Genomic DNA, 20209 nt, shown 5'->3' on the forward strand with positions numbered 1-20209 from the left:
AGCCTTTTGCTTTTTGGTTTTGGCAAGTCTGTTTTTGTTATGTAAATCTCTGTATCACCAGGTCATATCTTGAGCTGCTGACTGAATGCCTATTAGAAATTCTGTTGTCTGAAAAGCCTTATATCATATCCAGACTGGGAGGACTTCAGTTGTCTCTTGTTTTCAGTACGATTAATAAAGATAGATGTTAAAAGCGCTCTTAAAAATGCATTTTTACAGTGCTTGAAAATGCACATAAGGCATTGTATGTTGCATGGATTCATCAGAGAGCATTAGTTGCTCTGTATTCCTTGGTGACCATTGCCATGGCAGGCAGTAATCTCAAGTCACAAGTAACAAATGTCTTTGCTTATATTTTGCCAGGGAAGAATGGACAAAAGCCATCCAAACAGTAGCAGACAGCCTCAAGAAACAAGAGGAAGAGATGATGGATTTTAGGTCTGGCTCTCCCAGTGATAATTCAGGTGCTGAAGAAATGGAAGTTTCTATGACAAAGCCAAAACACAAAGTGGTAAGTGACCATAGCAGGAATAACAATATTTTTTAGGTCTTCTCGAATGTAGGCAAGAAATAGCCATCAAGACACATCTGTTCCCATAACAATTACACAGTTGGTTGTAGATGCAGCTTCTGGAGGAAACAATTGTCTGAGCTGAGCAGGTACCAGGCAAAGCCTGTCTGGGTCCATCAGAATTCTGAGTTCAGATGTCCTTACTGGATGGCTTTCAAGGCCAGCTCAGGTCTGGATTTGGTTTGCCTATTTTCCTGTGATACAGAGCCTGAAATCATAGCTCTTGCTGGACCGTGTGACTGTGTAAACTCTTTGCAGGCTGGTGCAAAGGTATTCCAGTGGATTTGCAGGATTTAGGGTGGGTCCAGTGGATTTAATTGCTCCACATTAAGGGTTTAGGCTAACTCCCAGACAGTCGCTGTGGTGGCTGTCCGTAGTGTTCCTAGAGGTCGGGTTTTTGCATTAGGCACAGCATTGTCTGAATGCACAGGGCCAGCTCAGCAGTGGCCTTCCATGAAAGGAGTATGTGCCAGAGGAGATCTTTGCCCTGTGGAGTGCTTTTAGGTATCTGTCTTCAACCTCCCTTCACTTTTTTCTACTCCCTCATGGTCTACTCTTTGGGTTTCCATTTTCCAAAGCATTCCCACCTGCTCTTGTAAGAAAGAATGGATAGAATCTTCTCCCATGCGAATGCTATGTCTGTGGATTGTACGAAGGCACTTCTTTGTGTCTTTACCCCTCACCATTGTCATCCCCACTTACTTTCATGAGTTTGTTTCAGTTTTGGGAAAACCGATGAAGTTTTTCAAGAAAAGATAGCCATCCACCAGTGTCACCACTAAGTATGTGTGCCAGCCTTGTGTCATGTCAGTGGCTTTAGACTGAGGTGGGTGGCTACTTACATGTCACTCTGAATTGTAGCTGCCATTTGCTTTCTGTGTCCTTGACTGAACAGATACCGCTCTTGCTGAGCAGCTCTTCATAGAAAGGCAAGAACACCTCGTTGGTCAAATATACATACTCTTCTGACACGGCAACTGTCTCTCTCTGGGCATGTTAGTGAGGATAACCAAAATGATTATTGGGGTCCTGGCATCAACTAATCGAAGAACTAGCAGAAAGTCTCCTCAGCCAGCTCTAGGGAAGAATATGGAGGAAGTTTGCTGTTGAAGGCATCTTAAAATTTTTCCCAAACTGAGGCTGCAGTAGCCTTTGGCTGTATAAGTCTTACTATTTCCACGTTGGCAATGGTCATTGATATGACAGTACAGAGACTATCCTCCACCTGCAACAGATACTCATTTTCCCCAACATTTTTCCTAATGGCGAAACAAATAAGAGCGAATGGCTCATCTGTGAGGCAGTTGTTTTATCTGTGCGTTTTGGTGCTGTTCAATGAAGCACAAGAAAGCTGGTCCCCTGGAGAGGTGGGGAACATAGGAAAAAAGGTATGGGTCTAATCCCTGGAATCAGAGCAACATGTGCCTTTTAGTGAATGTCTGCACTGACAAAGTGGTCAAAATGTCTATGGATTAATAACAGTATGTTGAGTGGTGTTTGCACAGTTGAGTATTGAGTCATGTGAAAGAGTGTTCTGTTAATTGAAAGCTTATGGTTTTCCCTAAATAGTTTGATTGATTGTGTTTGGGAGTGCACTGGTATTCATTTTTATGGAAGAATAATTTCTGCCCCTGAATTCTACTAAGCAAAAGGATTAAAAACCCCACATATGCAACATATGCAATGTATTCTCATGTGAATGAGAAATTCTAGTCTGAGAATGATATACTTGTTAGTTCATGTAATTCAGTTCTTGTTTATCTGTATCATTAACAGACCATGAATGAGTTTGAATACCTTAAACTACTGGGAAAAGGCACTTTTGGAAAGGTCATTTTAGTTAAAGAAAAAGCAACCGGACGGTATTATGCTATGAAAATTCTGAAGAAGGAAGTTATTGTAGCAAAGGTGAGTAGATGGGAAACTTGGGAATGTGTGTTTCACCCTTGATACAGCCTTCAGGAAAGTCATACCAAGGATTCTCTGAGTACTTGTAAATAATTGGTCCGTTGGTATTTGAAATGGACTCCTGATCTGGGGAATCACTTTGCTGATTTCCTTCTGCTTGTGTTTCAGGATGAAGTAGCGCACACGCTGACAGAAAACCGTGTTTTACAGAACTCGCGGCATCCATTCCTAACAGTAAGCGTTTCTTCCTCTGCTGGGTGTGACTTGACATCATGACAACCAAGACTTTCCTTATTTTTTGTTATTTATATAATACATCTGAGATCTGTGTTTTCAGAGTGGCTGTGTATTTTTGTACCCTTCCGTTTTTGGGAAGCACAAATTAACATGCTTTTTTAAGTCTTCTGATTGTTGCAGAGCAGGTCCTCAGTACCTCCTGAAGACAGTGATTCAGGGTGTGGTTTGACTTTATGGCTCACCCATTTAATGGCTTGCTGTCTCTGAGAGAAGTATCTGCTTTCCTTGTCCTCCAAATGCTTGGTCTCCTCTTTGTAGCAGAGATCAGGGTGACCCTGATCTTGTGATAAACAAGTTCAGGAAGATACAGAAGGGAAAATCCCTTCAATTTTGCCTGCCTTGGTTGTTTTTTTAAGCTCCCAGAAGCAGCTCACTAGGAAATCAGAGCATTGGTAATGTCAGCCAAAGGGTAGTGGTGGGAGCATGTGGAATTGAAGAGGGATGAGCAGGACCATGCCTTAGCTGCTGCGGGCCTTTTGGATTGGCTTAGCTGTAAAATCAAACCGTGCTCTCAGTTTAGACCTCCAATGCCAGCAGTCTCTCTGGGTTGAGTTCAGATACCCAACTTCCACCTCAAGATTTTGTTTCTAGTATTTATTACAAGTTGGCTCTGAATTGTTTCCAACCTCTTAAGCCCTCTACGAGACCTGTGTAGGATCCCGGTTGTTTTCTTTGTCCAGGTACACAAGGGCTTAACTGGAATTTAGACTTTCAGGCATGGCCTCTGGAAGTAAATATTGGCTGTATTTGGTATAATCAGTAAATGTTTGTTGACGTGTCTAAAACCCAGTCCTCCCTTTCGCTGCAAAAATATGGCATGTTTAAAGATGCCACTCCTAGTAATGAAGACAGTGATATCATATGTGGTATTTTCTTTTTGATGCTTTCATAAATCCAAATATCTAAAACAAGGGCTGTCTTGAGAAGTCAGCTACAAGACTGGGTTACGACCAAGAAACTTAAGACTGTGGCAAACAAGTTGACATTACTCTTGCCACAGGAATACACGTGACAGGACTGTACAAAGGCACCTTGTGACGCTCCATCACACCCTCTGTCCGGTCTGTTTTTGTGAATTGCTCACAAATTGATATTGACAGCATTGCTCAATCCTCTGGCAGGCTGTCAACGGGGAGCAGTTGCAGACAGCAGGGCAGAGACCAGGGGACTGGTGTGTGTAAATATATATGTGTTTCATATAAGAGGGCTCGTAGCTAGTGCGGTAAAACCTTGTGCTCTGGGGTTTGGTTGTGGCCTCTTGCCTGTGAGATCAAACTGTGGGAGCTTGAGGCCTGGGGAGGAAACTTCAGAACCACTATTGGTGCTTTTTGTATCACTGTTAATGGGCCAGGGCTTTGTTTCACAGCATTACAGGTGTTACTGATCGCTTCTGCAAGGGATTGTTTTAATGTTTTATTAAATTATTTAATGAAATAAGTTGGGGGTGGATCAGTCCTCAGCTGCAATAGGGAAGTGTAAGTATTATATAAGATCCAAGGACAAAAAGTCCACTAAAATAGAAAATTTAATGTCTGTCTATGATTCTGAAAATCTATTAAAAATGCTTTTATAACTGTCACTGTGATCTGTCTTCTAAGTTTTGGTTTAAATCTGTTTCAGGCTTTAAAGTATTCCTTTCAGACACATGATCGCTTGTGTTTTGTTATGGAGTATGCTAATGGAGGGGAGGTAAGGGAAATGTAATCATGTTTAATACTTTAGGATTTTCCTGTACTACTACTACTAATTCTACTTGACATTATTTAGCTAAGTTCCGTGTTTGCAACTGTAATTAACGCAAGTTGTCCCAGTTAAACAGAGCTGTTTGCAGGCTTAACTAATATTAAGAATTAAGACTTAATTTTCTGAACTCCATTTTTGGAGAATAGAGGGCTTGGGTGTAGGTTCATATTTTACATGACAGCAGCATACTGTAATCTGACATCTAGTAATTCAAGAAGGCAAGGTTGCTTTCTAGTTTTTCTTCAGACAACTTTTAACACTTTCTAATGAATATTGTGAGCACGCGTTAGTTTGGAGGGAGAATTAGAAACAGCAAACTACTGTTAGACAGTCATGAAGGAAAAGTTGGAGTATTAACATGTCTCTAAATCATGCATTAAGCTGTAGTTTTAATATGTAATTGTAGTTCAATCAAAATGGGGTTTTATAATTTTCTGTGTGTACAAGAATGTGCAGCACGCAAACTGGTTATCAGTGTGCATCTGTGAATTTGAGATCTAATTGTCTAATCACTTCATTTATGATGCTTTTAAACATATTTGGGAACACAGCTGGGCGGGGATGGGAAGGGGTTTTCTCTTAGGTAATACTGCATTCCAAGCAGGATGGCTTGCTAGGTGCAAGACATAACTCAGAAACATGTGCAAAGGGTAACAAATTATTGTTCTTGTAGTTGTTTTTCCATCTGTCAAGAGAGCGGGTCTTTTCTGAAGACCGGGCTCGGTTTTATGGAGCTGAGATTGTTTCAGCACTGGATTACCTGCATTCAGAGAAGAATGTGGTTTATAGAGATTTGAAGGTATGTAGAAAAATAATTTCATAGGCTTTTTGGTTTTGGGCTTTTTGTTTTAGTCACAAAGCAAATGAGCCTGAACTATAAGAAAGCCTTTCCTGACTGAACTTTGAACGTAACAGCTGTTGCAGCTGTTGGTCTTGACTTTACAGGATGTCTAAACATTTTTATAGTTTAAGACGTTCTATAATGCATTTATCGGGACCCTGGCAGTGTTTCACAGAATATGAAGGGGTACTGAGCCACTTGGGTTGCATTTTCACTTGCCCTCTTATGTTCGAAGAGAAACCTTGCTGGCTCTTCTGCGTGGTGGAACATAATCCTGGGCTCTACATCCCAGGTCTTATCAGATAGATGCAAATTTGTACTGCATGGATATTGTGCTTCCTTGCAATGCGCTGCGCAGCACTATCTTCATAGTAGCTGCTTGCAGTTAGAAAATTGGATAAGCTTCAAGTTGCTTATTTGTTTGGTGAGCAGAGAAGGGAAAGAAATAACAACAACCAAACAAGAAATCTCAGGGCAAACAAACTTGGGAAGTTCTTGAGGAAAATGCAACAATAGCATTTTTTTTCCCTGACAAGTGGAGAGGATGAGGAGGATACTGGTAGTTCGTTTAGGAGCAATCTAAAATGAAGCATGCTCTGTAATGTTTTCAGGCTACGTCAAAGTAATTTTGGGATTCCTGCTGGGATTCTGTCTCCCATATAACCGTAATTCCTTTGAAAGTGCACTTTATTTCATACATAGTGGAAACTCTGTCCTGAAATCTGGATGGCTTTCTCAAAAATTAGTGGCATAGGCTAGGATGAATACCACGTGCTGAGTAAATGTATAAAGTGATTCTCATGTAAAGGGTCTCTTTGGAAGTGGTTCCTTAGCCTTGCATTTGATTTTTGTTTCATTTGCTATCCTTTACTGGTACAGAATGTTTCATAAAATCACTTAGAGTAAAAGCAGGGCTGAAGCTGTGTGAGGGAGAATACTTAATATATTCTTAAATGAACTGGCGTTCTGTTGGTGGTAATATTGTAGAAGCATAAATACAATGTCTCCATTCTGTGTACTTTTTGTATATATGATCGGTTACCCAAAGACTGCAAATTAGTTACTTAACATTCCCTGAAGAACTAAGGAAAGTGATATAAATGTATATTTACATCATGCATGCTTTGGCAGCTACTATGGTTCTGACCCCAGTGAGAACGAGGTTGAAAACTGATCTGCAGAAGTTCATGTCTTTCATTGACTTGCTCAGAAGCAGTGTTTGTTATACGTAATAACATCTTTCATTTGGATTTTCTTCACAGTTGGAAAATCTTATGCTGGATAAAGATGGACACATAAAAATAACAGACTTTGGGCTATGTAAAGAAGGCATCAAGGATGGAGCAACAATGAAGACTTTCTGTGGCACTCCAGAGTATCTTGCACCAGAGGTATGTTTATGTTGGCTATTGTACTAAATTATCTTCTTATATGTCATCTGTGATAGCAGTAGTGATACAGAATAATTCCTGTGCCATAATGTGTTCATACAGTAACTACTGTTATATAACAACACATACTGACAATCTTTTATTCATCATGTTCTGGGACGTATCTTCAGCATAACGATGTGTGATAATTTTCGGGCAGGGTAGTACCTTCCACTTTAGGAAATATTTATATTTTACTGGAACAGTGCTTGCTTCTTGTGTCAGAAATCTAATTAAAAAAAACCACTTCTGAATCACTTCAAATATTACTTGATGGATTGGTGACTGTTTTGCAGCTTGTTTGCTGCGCGTTGGCCTATTTTAAAGCTGTCAACAGGACTTCGCTTAAGAAGTAAAAGTATTGTCCAATTCTTTTACTCTTTGAAGACAGTATAAGGTGGCATGTTTTCAGAAACAGGACAGGCCAAGATTTTTCTGCAATATTTAGCATGGTATGCATTAAAAGTGCTGACTGTTTTGTGCCTGGAAGAGCATGAGATGTTTCTCAATGTTAATTTGAACTTTTCAGTTTCAGAGGAAATAAATCCAAGCAGGGGATCTCAGTCCCCAAACTGTATGTTTTGGGGATTTTTCTGTACTAATTTTTTAAAGTGTAAAACGCAAATGTGTGCTTACAACTTTCATCCTAGAAATACTCCTAAGAGTTGTGCAACACAGGTGGTGTTATAGCTGTGAGTTATTTACAGCCAGATCAAAAGTGAAATTGTGTGATAGAGGATATATGTATATATGGTATTTTGCAGGCAGACGCTAGTTTTCTCTGCCCACGCTCTGAGCTGTCTGGAAGCAGAGTTGCTGCATTAGTAGGGCACTGAGCTTGTGCCTTGCAGAAGGGCTGGTTGCCTTGCAGTGGGTGCTTTGCTACCCGTGGTGTTAAGACTTCCATCCAGCTCAGAGCACAGGCAGAAGCAAGTCTTGGGCTGCTGGCAGATTATACATTGTTGGCACAGCCAGGATGTAGCCTTTCTCTGAGGTGGGAGACTTGGGCATTGCAAACCTTTCTTGAGTTGAAGTATGCAGAAGTACAAAGTATGGAAAACCAAAGTGGAGGGGCAATATTTCTACTGAGAGCTGATGTCTCCCTGCTTGCGTAGCCATGGCAGTGCATCCTCTTGGTTTTTGTTTGGGTTGTTTTTTTTTTTTAACTCCCAGCTGCTTTCAAGGGCCTCCAGTCTCTTTGTAATAATGAAGAATGTGGGCACCTGTCAAAGTAACTTGCAGCAAGGAGGTGAAGCCAGTCTCGTGATAGCTGCCGGCTCTCCATGGATCACCAGAAGTCTTCAGTGAATCTAAATTGGGGTCCATGCACTACAATTTCAGATTTACTGATGCAGGGAGTAATTAGCAGCATAGCAGAGTGTTTATTATTCATAAATACGGCTTTTATTTTAGCTTCCCTCTTAAAATCAATTGCTGAACTTCAGTGTCTCGTCAAGGACTTGATGAGGAAACTAAAAATATTTATTGTTTTGGTTTTGTTTTTTCCTAACTTGGAATGTGGGGATTCCCTGTGCAGGTGTTATCTTGTTCTTTCTATTATATTATTTGCTATTATTTTTCTTTTTAATATTTATGATGAGTTGGCTCATCCAAAACCCTGAAGGACAAATCCTTTTGATTAACCCAGATCTCTCCCTTGCTTGCAAATCCCATCTGTGAGTTTGAATGTTAAATTCTGGAGGCTTTTATCATCCGGTCGATAGCATGCAAAAAATCTGGTAATTGTGCACGAGTGATATTCTGTGCATTTAAGGTCGTACATCCTTAAAAGCGGGGGTCTTGATCTTCTTGTCTGCGTTTGTAACTTGAATCTGGCTTAGCGGCATGTTTGTACAGTTGTTGCATCGTTGTTTTTAGGTTCATACTGGAATCTTGTGCACGGATGACAGTGACTGAACCATGTCAACTTTGATGTGTCAGATGCATCGATGGCTGTGGTGTTTACAGCTGTTGTGCCTTCTCTTTCAAATTCCATCTCACAGCAGTCTAAAGCTGCTCATTAGGAAATCATGATCCTTTAAGTCAAATGACCTTGTTACTTTATTGCTCCCCAGCTATCCTGTGTGTTGCAGTAAATCATGGATGAGTGCAATACCTTTTTTGCCACGGTGTATTTTTGATACTAACACCATTGCTCTGTTTTGTGTAATCACTAATATGAGCATATACTCGTCGTGATAAAGCACTTTGAAGAAATAATCATTTTATATTCTGTTTGGAATTAATGGAGTGAAGGAAAGAGTTGTAGTTAGTAATATAGATTATAATACAGAGTATTAATATGCTTACTAAAGTAACATTTGAAGTATTGGCTGCATTTTGAAAGCACCTGTAGCATTTATTACATACTCAACAAAGGCCTCTGTGTTCTTTTTTTTCTTTCAATCCTCTCCTATTGCCTCTCTTGCAGCAGTTTAAAAAAATAAAAATAAAAATTGGAGGCCCCGTGACTGTTTTATTTTAGGTAACCCAAGTGTAGGGGAGCGCGAACAGGAAGTGCTTACTGAATGGGGTGACTCAGAGAGCAGTAACTGCATTGTCACACAATATCTCCTGTGAGCTGAAGGGCTGCGATGCCTCGGGAAGGACAGGACCGGCTCCTGGAATCCCGTCCGGCCGGCAGCTGTGTCGGCCGTATACATATACAGGGCAGCTGCAGAGCCAGCTGTCGTTTGGTGTGAATCATACGGTAGGGGATGCCGTAAATAGACCAACGTGGGGTAATCTAATACCTGGCAGCCTTTTGATTTTTACTGCAGGCCCTTTCCCTCGTTCAGATAATTAAGGGGAATAATTAGTGAATAAAGAGAGGCAGAGTGTGAACAGTTTTTATGTGGAGTGTCTTGATTCTTCTTTTTTGTGTGCAAAACCTTTATTAAGGTTTGTAAGAAGTTCAGATCCTGCTTTTGTTAAACTTGTGTCAACTTCATTTGGCTCTTTCACCCTTTTAATTTTGAGTGTAAAGTATTCTGAATTGTAGTAATATAAAGCTCACATAGGCACCATGCGACAAGAAAGCATGATGGTGGTGTGGTTGTGTTTTGTGCTCTTAGCAAGAGTAAGCAGTTCAGTGCAGACCTGTGAAAAGAGTAAAGATGACAACTAAAACCTGAGGACAGGGTCTGGAACATGAGACTGTTGGTATCAGCTACAGACAACTGTGTAGGAGACACAAAGTCTAGAGAAGTCCTCATAACATCCACTCCACAAGCCACAAAACACTCCCCACTCCCTTCAGCAACCTTCAGTGCGGAAGATCAGAAATGCACTGCGACGGGGCTTCCCAGAGCAAGCAGGAGAGATGGAGGGCACTGCTGGAGTCCCGAGTCCCTGCACCAGCTGGGGCTTTGTTAGGTGGAAGCGCCTAGGGGAAGGGAAAAATGAACTGTGCTGGACTCCTTCTGCTGTGAGACCTGGCAGAAGTCCACCCCACTGACAGTTCCTGAGTTTGCAGCCCTCTAAGCAGAGGCAGGAGTGTTAGAGCTAGTGAGCAAGTGCCTTTGTGGGGGGGGCAGAGGGGAGGAGGGGAAACATTTCCAGACAATTTGGCTGCCGTTTCACGGCCTTACAGCCGGTCAAATGTTAGGAGTGGCATTCTGGCTTTTAGTGTTTAATGTAGATTAGTCATTTAGTATTTGTGCGTGGTCTTTCAGGATGTGCAGAGCCACCGTCTGGGGGGTACAGGTTGATATGAAGATGATGGAGCTGTTTGGCTTCTTGCTTGTGAGGTAACAGGTGGACAGTCTTTTCTCCCTGTACTGGCTCCTTGGTGGTTTGGTGTTTTTTTAAAAAAACAGGATCCCACTTGGAGCAGTTTGTGATGAATAAGTGAGAATTTAACAGCTGGCTCTGTAATGTGAGAACAGTTCTCAGCCTTTGGGCTTTCAAAGGTTCTGCTTATTATGGTCGTAATGTGAGGGAGGGTGGGAGGAAGAGGTGAAGGGAGTTGCCATAATGTACCCGCTGCCTCCTTTTCCCCCTTCTGCTCACCTAGGGCGGTGAATGTGGATGCCGGTTCTTTTCAAATGGATCTTCTGCAAATACTCTGCTGGTAGGTTCGGCTGTGACATGTGGAAAGATGACCTTGCTGGAGTAAACTTTGCCTCTTTAGTTCTGTGTTCATGCCTGGTTTGGGAATGTCTTCTAAAGCCTTTTCCTTACATTTCTGCAGGTGCTGGAAGATAATGACTATGGTCGTGCAGTGGACTGGTGGGGTTTAGGAGTTGTGATGTATGAAATGATGTGTGGCCGGCTCCCTTTCTACAATCAGGACCACGAAAAGCTCTTTGAACTCATCCTTATGGAGGAGATTAGATTTCCACGCACTTTGTCACCTGAAGCAAAATCTCTCTTGTCGGGTTTGCTGAAGAAAGATCCTAAGCAAAGGTGAGACTGTTGCTTAATAGTTGCATTTGTAAGCACTCGTGCCCTCAGAAATGCTGAAATAAAAGAAAATCAAGAAAAAAACTCACTCTGCTAAAGCCTTCGCAAAGAAGTTAATGGTTGTGCTATGCAGAGGTGTGTCTATGAAAAGGAACTAGTCTTCAAGACGAGTAACTTAAAAGTGACTGTTAATATGCTGCAGTATGAAAGGCCCATACTGCCATCTTTGAAAACCAGTTGAAAATGATACTGCACAAAGGGATATTGAATGCATGTGTGCCAGCCATTTCTCTTTATTTAAAGTTGAGGAAGGTATTTCAGACAAAATTGTAGTTTTGCTTCTAATCCATTCCAAATGATCATCCACCAAGACGCAGCAAGTGGCCCTGCTCATTTTTGTTTTAACTGTTGACATGAGCTGACACTGCAAATAGCGACATGAAGCAGCTTTGGTGATCAGAAGGCTGAACTTCAGAACATGATGGCTGCCATTAATGCAAAACTATAGCCTAGGACAAAGCAAGTTAACCCTGCCTTCGGTCGTAATGAATCCAATGGCTGCTGTGGGTTATAAGCTGCTCGACATGGAATGCTTTCACCTTCTGTCCCAGTTCAGACTGCTGTCCGTTTTCTGAATCTTCGTTTAAATCTCTGCCAGTGAGCATCCTGCTTTGTACAGTAGGTGGTGGTGTTTGTACCATGTTTGTGGTAGAGTTTATACCATGCTTAATCTACTTTTCCTATTTCTTCCTTTTGTGGTTGTTGGTTTATTTTTTGCTATGCTGCATTATTTAAAAAGTAACCCTTGATTTAAAAACAGAAAAAAACAAAACAAAAAACCCCAAGCCCTTAATGGCTAACAAACAGAAAATAGAACAAGATCCAAAAAGGATGTTGACCTTCTCAGAAAGATAAACATCAGTTTAAAAACCTGCCATCTTGTCAACCCAGACATTTTTAAAACAAATAATATTGTGACTCTGCCCCTGATCTCCTGTCCTGAGCCTTCCACCATAAATGGGCCCCAAATAGGAAATCTTTCATGTGAGCTGCAAGCAGAGTATTACGGTTTGCTTTCTGATGTTTGTTTACTCTGTGTGTGTGTGCGTGCAAATAGCAGGAAAATGGTTTTTGCCAGTACATCAATACTTGTAGCAAGTTTTTTTTGTCATCACTGTATGCTATTTCCATCACTATTTTTGATGGAAAATACTGTTGAGAGGTCTTGTAATGCAAATCCACAATTTGTACTACTGGAGGATTCAACTTAGCGGTGACATGGGAAACTGGGAACAGTTGTAGTCAGTACATAGCCATCCTTATACCAGGTGGCAACAGCTATGCACCCCTCCTGAACCCACAGGAGCTGCAAGGGGACCTCCAGGAGAAGGTTGTGTAATTGATTAGCAGCCCCCCAGGCACTGTGCTCTGTGAGTGTGGTTGCAGCCCCTGCCAACAGGATTCCTGTCCAGGAAAGCACTGGGTTAAATACAATTGTGACCCTTTTGTAGCTTATTCAGGTGGGGCCTTTCAATCCCTGGAAACACAAGCAGCATCTGCTGCAATTTATTCTTAAAGGAGCATCTCTGATGAACCAAAATGCAATTTGTTTACAAACAAAGAACGCCCACTTGTTTCTAATTACAAGGTTTTCCCAATGCCAATAATTACTCCACAATATGCTCATTTTATACAAATAGCCACTTCTTCACATGTATCTTCTGTAGGCTTGGAACCAACGATGCTCTGATCTGTTGGACAGATATTTTCATGCTGCTGATAGAAATAACTATAGACTAGACAAGCCTGCACACATGCCTGCAGCTTGCTAATTACACTGGTGCTTCCCAAGCTTTTTGGATCATGGACCATTCTTAAATACTGGTTTCTCACCAATCACTGTTCACCCAGATTTTTAATTGAAGTTGTGATTCTGCAAATCCCCTGTGCTTCATGAGTTTTCAGGCAATACATACAGAGAGCTGAGCTGGAAGCACTAGGGGTAGAAGTCCTGAGTCCTGGCCTTGTAGTTTTATTTTCTTTTGACTGTGTGGTCTGTGTGCTGGGGTGGGCACCTGGGATACTTGATAGTTGACTCATAGTGAGTTCATGGAGCCATACTGAAGAAAAACAGGCAGATAGCTACGAAAGTACATTCACTGAAAAGTTAAATAATGTGTGATATTCTGGTTGACTTTAGCTTTGGGAACCACTGTGTAATTCAACAGAAATCCCCTCTTCCACAAAACCCAGTGGTGGACTGAAGTTGATGTCGTCATAATGTTGTTTGTGGTAGAAAACATCAGAATTGGCAGCATTTAGTAACTGCTGATGAACTTCAGAGTGGGATGGAAGAGACAGCCAAAACCATGAGAAAAATGAAGCTGGGAGATGTTGGCCCTTCCCATAAAATCCTCAAAAAACCCTAACAACAAAAGAGGTTGATATAATGAAGCTCAGTGACGAGGATATTTTAAGTTAAATATCAAGGAGCTAGGGAATTGTGACCTGCGTCAGTGAATTAGATCTTAAAAATTACCTATTGTACCTGAGCTGGATATATAGAAGCGGTGTTAGCACTCTGCGTTCAGTAATACCACTTCAGTCTCAAACTCACAGGCGTATGGGGAAAATGTGAAGAACAGTAAATTGCATTCTGCTTTTAATCATGGCTGTTTTCTAAATTTGGTCATATAAAATCCATTTTGTAAGAGAAAAGGAATTTTGACGTTTCTTTTGGGATTGATATAAGTTTATTAATCTTGTAATGTGAGCCCTAATTTTCCTAAGAAGGAAGAAATCTATTCTGTAAATATTTCCTTTTAATGTGACTTGAAATTCTTCTTCGCTGCTTTGTGACGTGTATTAAGTGAAAGGAGGTAATCAGAGCATTTTTTTCATGCATAGAACAGCAAAGTTTTTAGCTCTTATTATTCTTTCACAGGTTGCAGTCTCCACAGCCAGAGAAAGTGGGCATGGATCAGAGCGCTCCATGTAAATGGGCTGAGTTTGGATGGGTGGGTGGGTTCGTCATCAGCAGAGTGTCTCACAAGCTCTGAATCTTGGCAGGTTTTAAACTTGAGAGAACTTCGGGATGGGTTCCTCTGAATTTTGATCATGTGTTTTCACTACATGCCTTAGTGCTCCCTCTCATAGATCTGGGTTGTTCAGCCTCTTTCAGATGGGGTTTGTCACAACCTGCTTCATCTACTTCTGTCTTCTGTGGTGCTGCTGGACCTTACCATTCAGGAAGAATGAGAGGAAGAAGATGCAGCATTTCACAAATGCCTGTTAAAAGATTTAATGACTTCACAGAGTTGAAGTTGTGGCTTTGGAGCAGTGAAGCTGGTCGCTGGGAACTGGTGATCAGTCCTTGCAGCCTAACAGAGATCTGGCACTTCGTTCTTTCTAGTGATGGTGGCTCTTTCCACATCCAGAGTGTAACTTTGGCTGCAGATGCTCAGGAAGATCATGGTCAGTCAAGCCTTTATCTGCATGAAAACCAAACTCCTTGGTTTTTTTCCTTGTGAAAGGAGGCGATTTGTAGTTAAGGTGTATGTCTGTGTGCTCTGCTATGGGAAGGGTAGATGCGTTGAGCAAACTTGCTCTGACACAGCTAGGTCTGCAGCCCACGCAGCCGCTGTTGGAATTGGAAGAGGTAGAGGTGACAGTCATGGGGACTGCAGGGGCCTGGAGGTGGTCCCAGCTAGCTGGTGGCAGGCAGGAGGAGATAACCTTGAATAGCTGGTCCTCTCAGGCAGCAGACTTAATGCCTTGTGGGCATCCAGAGTTTTGAAACCACATGTGACAAGTGTCTTATGTTTGCTCTGAAATGTGTGTGTCTTGAGTACAAAAGTGTTTCTATCTCCAGACAGCTCCAGTGTCCTGGGTATCCCTTGAACTGCAGAGTGCTCATCAAATCTTCATACGTGTTTCACCAGGTGCTTTGAGGTAGACTGAGATTTAGCTGTGGCATATGATGATTTTAGTCTAAATCAGTTCAGCCAAAGCTATTCAGAATGAGTTTGAACAAACTCAAAACAGTTCACCCGTAAGAGATCTAAATTGAAGCTGAGGAAAACAGAAGGCAAATCTAAAGAGGTTTTTTCCCCAGCTTTCTAGAAATCAGTAGTTCAGAGACTTCCCAAGCCTCAGCATCCTCAAACATGACTCCTCTGTGGTTACTAATTTTGGGTGCGGGGGGGGGGGAGGAGCTTTTCCAGTGTTACTGGATCCACTACGTTTGTGTCCAAGCAGGTGGTTAATGAAGAAGTGGGGAAGTAAAGCTCGGCACAGAGCTGGGATTTGCATTAGGCTTTCCAAAAGTCTTAACCTCTGAGCAGGAAAGCCCCCAAAGACTGTGCGTGTACAGGGCTTTGGGAAGAATACGGCCTTTTCTGTCCAAATCTGGAGTCATCAAATGATGCTGTTCCCAAAGCCAGGCAGAGCTTCTCTGTGCTGCTAGTACTGGTCACAGGAAAGCAGTGTAGGTGCAGTTCCTAAATCCTTCCCTGTGGCTATTAGAGACCTCTGAAGGTAAGGGCCATGGTAAAAGAAGTTACTAGTCTCCATCCTGACTGTATTAGAGCACACAGATGCGTATTTCTCCTTCTCTGAGCTGGTGAACACCAATAGCTTTTGCTGAGCTGATTTTCTTGAGCTTTGTGGGTATATTTGCACTGTTGTAGAGCCAGGTTTGGGGGCAGGGGGGAGTCAAAGAAACCATGTGAAGACAGAACGGCAACATAAATAGTGCCTAAAACTGTGGCTGTCTTCTCATATGAGGATGGTGCATGTGCAAATCTGTGAACAACAGAAATCTGTCACCTAAAATATGACAGTCTCTTCAGATGAGGATTCGCCCACAGTCAGAATCTGTATTGTGGCTCCTAATATGGTGAAGCACGAGCTTGCGAATGGGATTAATTGGCAGGTTGCTGCCTGCTTTCCTGTGTTGGAGCCTGGCTGTCCTTGCTGTATAAACGTTTTAACTATAAAACTAGAAGTTTGTGGGTTTCTTCTTAAAGAGCTGGTAATGGACCTGGGTGCTAAGCACTGTTTAGTTTTACATGGACAAGTAGAGAAATAATATATTTCCTGTGATCCACTAATTGGAATCTTCTGGCCTGTGATAATACTACTTTCATTGTTGCCTGTGTGTTTATACACTATATTTTTATATATATATAAAAATTACAGTATACACATTTTAAAAATATTTGCATATGATTTCTTTGTGGAATGATAGCTGATTGCCCTTGACTCGTGGAGCACAGACATTTGTCATTAAATGACTAAAGGAACTTGAAAGCAATACACAGTTTCATAAAAATTAAAAATGTGGAAATGGTTTCAGTTTAATATTGGTGTTGCACTTTATTAATAATTTTCTCTTTGGGATTTAGCTGATACATAGAAACAAAGGCTTTCAAATATAGATGGAAGTTAAAAATGAATAACCAGAATTGTTTGGCAGGTACTTTTAAAGGAGACCAATTTAGACAGAAGTTTGAGTTTTGAGAAGTTTTTTTAAATTGCTTTTTCGCCTCTACACTTTCTATTTCCTTGTATAGTGTAAAGCTCAGGAGCTTTTTCTTTTGAAGTCCTATTTATGCTATTTTTGGTTCTGTGTGAAGACTGAAATGCACAGAATTGCACCTCATTGTACAAGAATCTTTTCAAGACTTTTATTCCTGCTATATTTTTCTTCAGTTGTTGCACGTCCTTACGAAAGACAAACCTGCTGCTCTTTCCGTTCTCAGTGGTGCTTAACTATGATTTTTCATTAGGTGCTGATTTAATTTTGTTCTCCTTGAGAGGGTCCTTCAATAATAATTCTGAAAAACAAGAGCGTATTTTGGAATAAGTCCATATCCAAAATACGAGGTTTCTATCATTTCCCCATTCACTTTGAATGGATTTGTTTAATAGTATAGCTTTTTAAAAGGTAAGTAAAACATCTGGGCTTTTACTTGGCATTTTCCTGAATATTTATTTGCCCTTCATGGAACAAAGGCTTGTATTAGACAACGTATTCTCCAAAGCAGTCGTACATGGCTGCAGTCAGCCAGCCTTCTTGCATGCTTCTGCAAAACACAATTCAAGTTCTTCTTAGCTCACAGTCACTCCTGAACTTCTGTGCAGAAGTGTTGTCTGTTGACATCCGTGGATAAAGAGGATCGACTCCACCCTCTTCTTTACTGGCCATAGTCATCTGCGCTGGGGAAGCAATGAGGAGCCTGGTAGAGACTTGGCAAAACCTCTAGACCTGCAGGGAACCAGCAGAGGGATGATTGTTCCCAGGCTTTGTCTCTGTTCCCAGGCTGCCCTGGAGTTTGTGTCTGTTCCAGGCTGCTCTGCAGCTGTATAACTTGCTGCCAGACAGATGGGAGAGCCATTGTCCGGCTTGGTTTGGCCTGTGGGGCTCTGTGGTGGACTTAGGCTTGATCTTAGAGCTTACCTGAGGACGGAGAGCGTCACCCAACGCTTTGCGACTTTGAAGACTGGGGATCCGTTCCCTGTTCTACTGCACATTTCCTGAAAGAACTTGAAGGAGCAAACCCCTTACATTGCTATACCACTAAATGAAAGAGGGCTGGGAATCAAGCACGGACTCTGAACTGCCAGGCACCTCTGCTGCTTGCTCTCTGTGGTACAGCTGTGGCCTCTGCCAGCTTGCGCTCTCTGAAGACAGTGGTCGGGGGTGGCTGAGAGAGTTGCATGCACCAGGATCCATTCCCCATCGGCAGTATGGACAAAGTGTCACCGTATTTGACTCCTCCTCACTAATCAATTGTCCAGTGCTGTCCCAGTAGCATCGTGCCTTCAAACTATGTCTCAGAGCATGCAGTACAGTGTCAGGCTGTCAAAATACCACTTCAATGGGCTGTAGCACAGCCTTTACATTATCTCTGATATTTTGAACCAAAACCCTCTCCTTTATCCCCAGATAATCATGTATTAGGGCTGTGGGGTTACTGCATGTGGCCCAGAGGAGATTCAGGGCCAACTGCTGTACAGCAGGGATGAGGCCTGACTGGGCAGCTTGCCTTCAGGTTCAAAGAACAGTCCTTGGCCTGGTTTTCTGTAGCAGTATAGCTCTAGCCTTGGTCATGTAGAGCCATTGTTCCAAGCTCTTAAAATAGGGACAATGTCTCAGTTTGCCAGTGGCACCAAGAATCAGAGAACAAGTAGATACTAGAGGTCAGCCTGGATGAACATGGTGGCACCTCTTGTAATTAAAATCCTGAGCGTCGTCTTAACCTTGTTAGCTGAAAGTAAGTCTCTTGCTGATTACTCAGTAAGTGTTTTGTTTTCTCAGTGCATGCCTTTGCTTGCAGATGTGGTTCAATCTTTTAGAGAACATTTTAACCTCCACAGCAAAATTTAAACATCTGTTAACCTCAAGACTGCAGCTAAACTGATTGCATCTATAAGCTGTGTGGACAGTTTTATTTTGGAATAAAAGTGCTTTATCTTGATATATCTTAAGTCAATAAAACACCCTTTGTGCTTTTTCGAAGCCAAGGAGGAGGAAAGATTTGCATACAACACGATATTATCGCTGCAGTTGTCAACTGTTTTCTTTAATGGAAATTTCAATAAGGTTGCATAGATCAGTTTGTCTTAAAAATCCTTGCCTCTCTTACACTTCAAAATCAAATTCAGTTTTACTGCTGGCAACACTCTGCTCTAGAAAATTGTAAGGGGTAGTGACTTGTTAATTTAGAAAGAGAGAAGGCCATGTGGCTCAGACCTTCTATTTGCAGGATCCTGTGGTCCCTGGGACAGCATCTTTCCTGAAGGGCAGGTCTTTTGAACTGTGATTATTTTTTTTCTTTGTTTGTTTGTTTAAGAGAGACCTTTATTCTAATTCTCTTTGTTAGCATGTTTTCAAATCTTTTAGTGGAACTGTGTTGAAACCTAAAATAGACTATCCTGCAGCCCTTGCACAAAAAACCAAATGTGAAGCAAATGCTAGAACTGCTTCCAAATGTATTCTATAAACCAGAATTTCTTCACTACTGTTTAATAGAAATTGTATGAGAAAAATAACTGTACTCAAACATTTAATTACTTATTTTGCCCCAAACAGGTTAGGTGGCGGTCCTGATGATGCCAAGGAGATTATGCAGCACAAATTCTTTGCTGGCATTGTTTGGCAAGATGTATACGAGAAAAAGGTACATATACAACTGTTCTCCCAAGGTGAATTGTAGCTGTGGATATACTGAATGTGTCAAATTTCATTGCCCTCTGTAAGGTACACAGAAGCCCTCCACGGAAAAGGTTTGCGATTGTTCTTAACAAGGCTAAATTGCTTCATGTTTCTTAAAATACTGTAATCGGATTACTTCTGAACCAAAGCTTTTTTTCACAACGAGAGGAGTATCTCTCAATGAGATGCTTGTTTCTGTGACTGAATAAATAGGATGTAAACAAAATTGTTTCCAAATTTAGACAGTATATAAGCTTTTAAAATGGCTTTTCCTGTGAATTCTTGTTGCCATTCCTTGCTATCAACTGACATATCCCTTGCGAGCTCAGGAGTTATTGTTGGTTCCTGAGCAGCTGAAGCAAAACTTCCTAGAAGCAGTAATAGAAGATGGGCTGCTTGTTCCCTTTGTGTTTTTCCTGTCTTCAGTGATGAAATTAGACTGAATAGGCAAGTGCAGAGAAATGTAGGCTTTTACATCAATCCAAGCCCCCCTTTTTTTTTTTACTTTTTTGGTGACAGTGGGCTGATGTGAAGTGTCTGCACTTCATGGTATTCCTCATTGGTTTTCCTTGAGTCCCACTGAGTTTGTCGGCTTTCCAATGAGAGCCACTGAAGTCAGAGAGCCCAGCCCTTTCTGTATGAGTGTGTTTCATCAGTTGTCTATGCCTCACTGTCCCTTCATTCACAGATAACTTATTCCATTCCTCCAAGATGCCCTGCTTCGTGCTCTCAGGGCGCTCTGCTGTTGTTCTCTCCCATTTGATTCTCACCAGCCACATTTTCTGTAACGCTCACAT

The 20209-nt window shown here is 41.6% G+C and overlaps 1 protein-coding gene across 1 annotated transcript in view; it reads left to right on the plus strand.

Annotated features, from left to right (window-relative positions):
• Nucleotides 1-20209, plus strand: part of AKT1 (AKT serine/threonine kinase 1) — a 66626-nt gene that overhangs the window by 41543 nt on the left and 4874 nt on the right. The window contains exons 4-11 of the mRNA XM_009806793.2: nt 364-511; nt 2348-2479; nt 2648-2713; nt 4397-4465; nt 5193-5318; nt 6623-6751; nt 10983-11197; nt 19290-19377. Of these exons, the coding sequence (XP_009805095.1) occupies nt 364-511; nt 2348-2479; nt 2648-2713; nt 4397-4465; nt 5193-5318; nt 6623-6751; nt 10983-11197; nt 19290-19377 (973 nt within the window). The remainder of the gene's footprint in view (nt 1-363; nt 512-2347; nt 2480-2647; nt 2714-4396; nt 4466-5192; nt 5319-6622; nt 6752-10982; nt 11198-19289; nt 19378-20209) is intronic.

This window comes from Gavia stellata, chromosome 7, assembly GCF_030936135.1.
Source record: "Gavia stellata isolate bGavSte3 chromosome 7, bGavSte3.hap2, whole genome shotgun sequence".
In the NCBI taxonomy this organism is placed as follows: domain Eukaryota; kingdom Metazoa; phylum Chordata; class Aves; order Gaviiformes; family Gaviidae; genus Gavia; species Gavia stellata.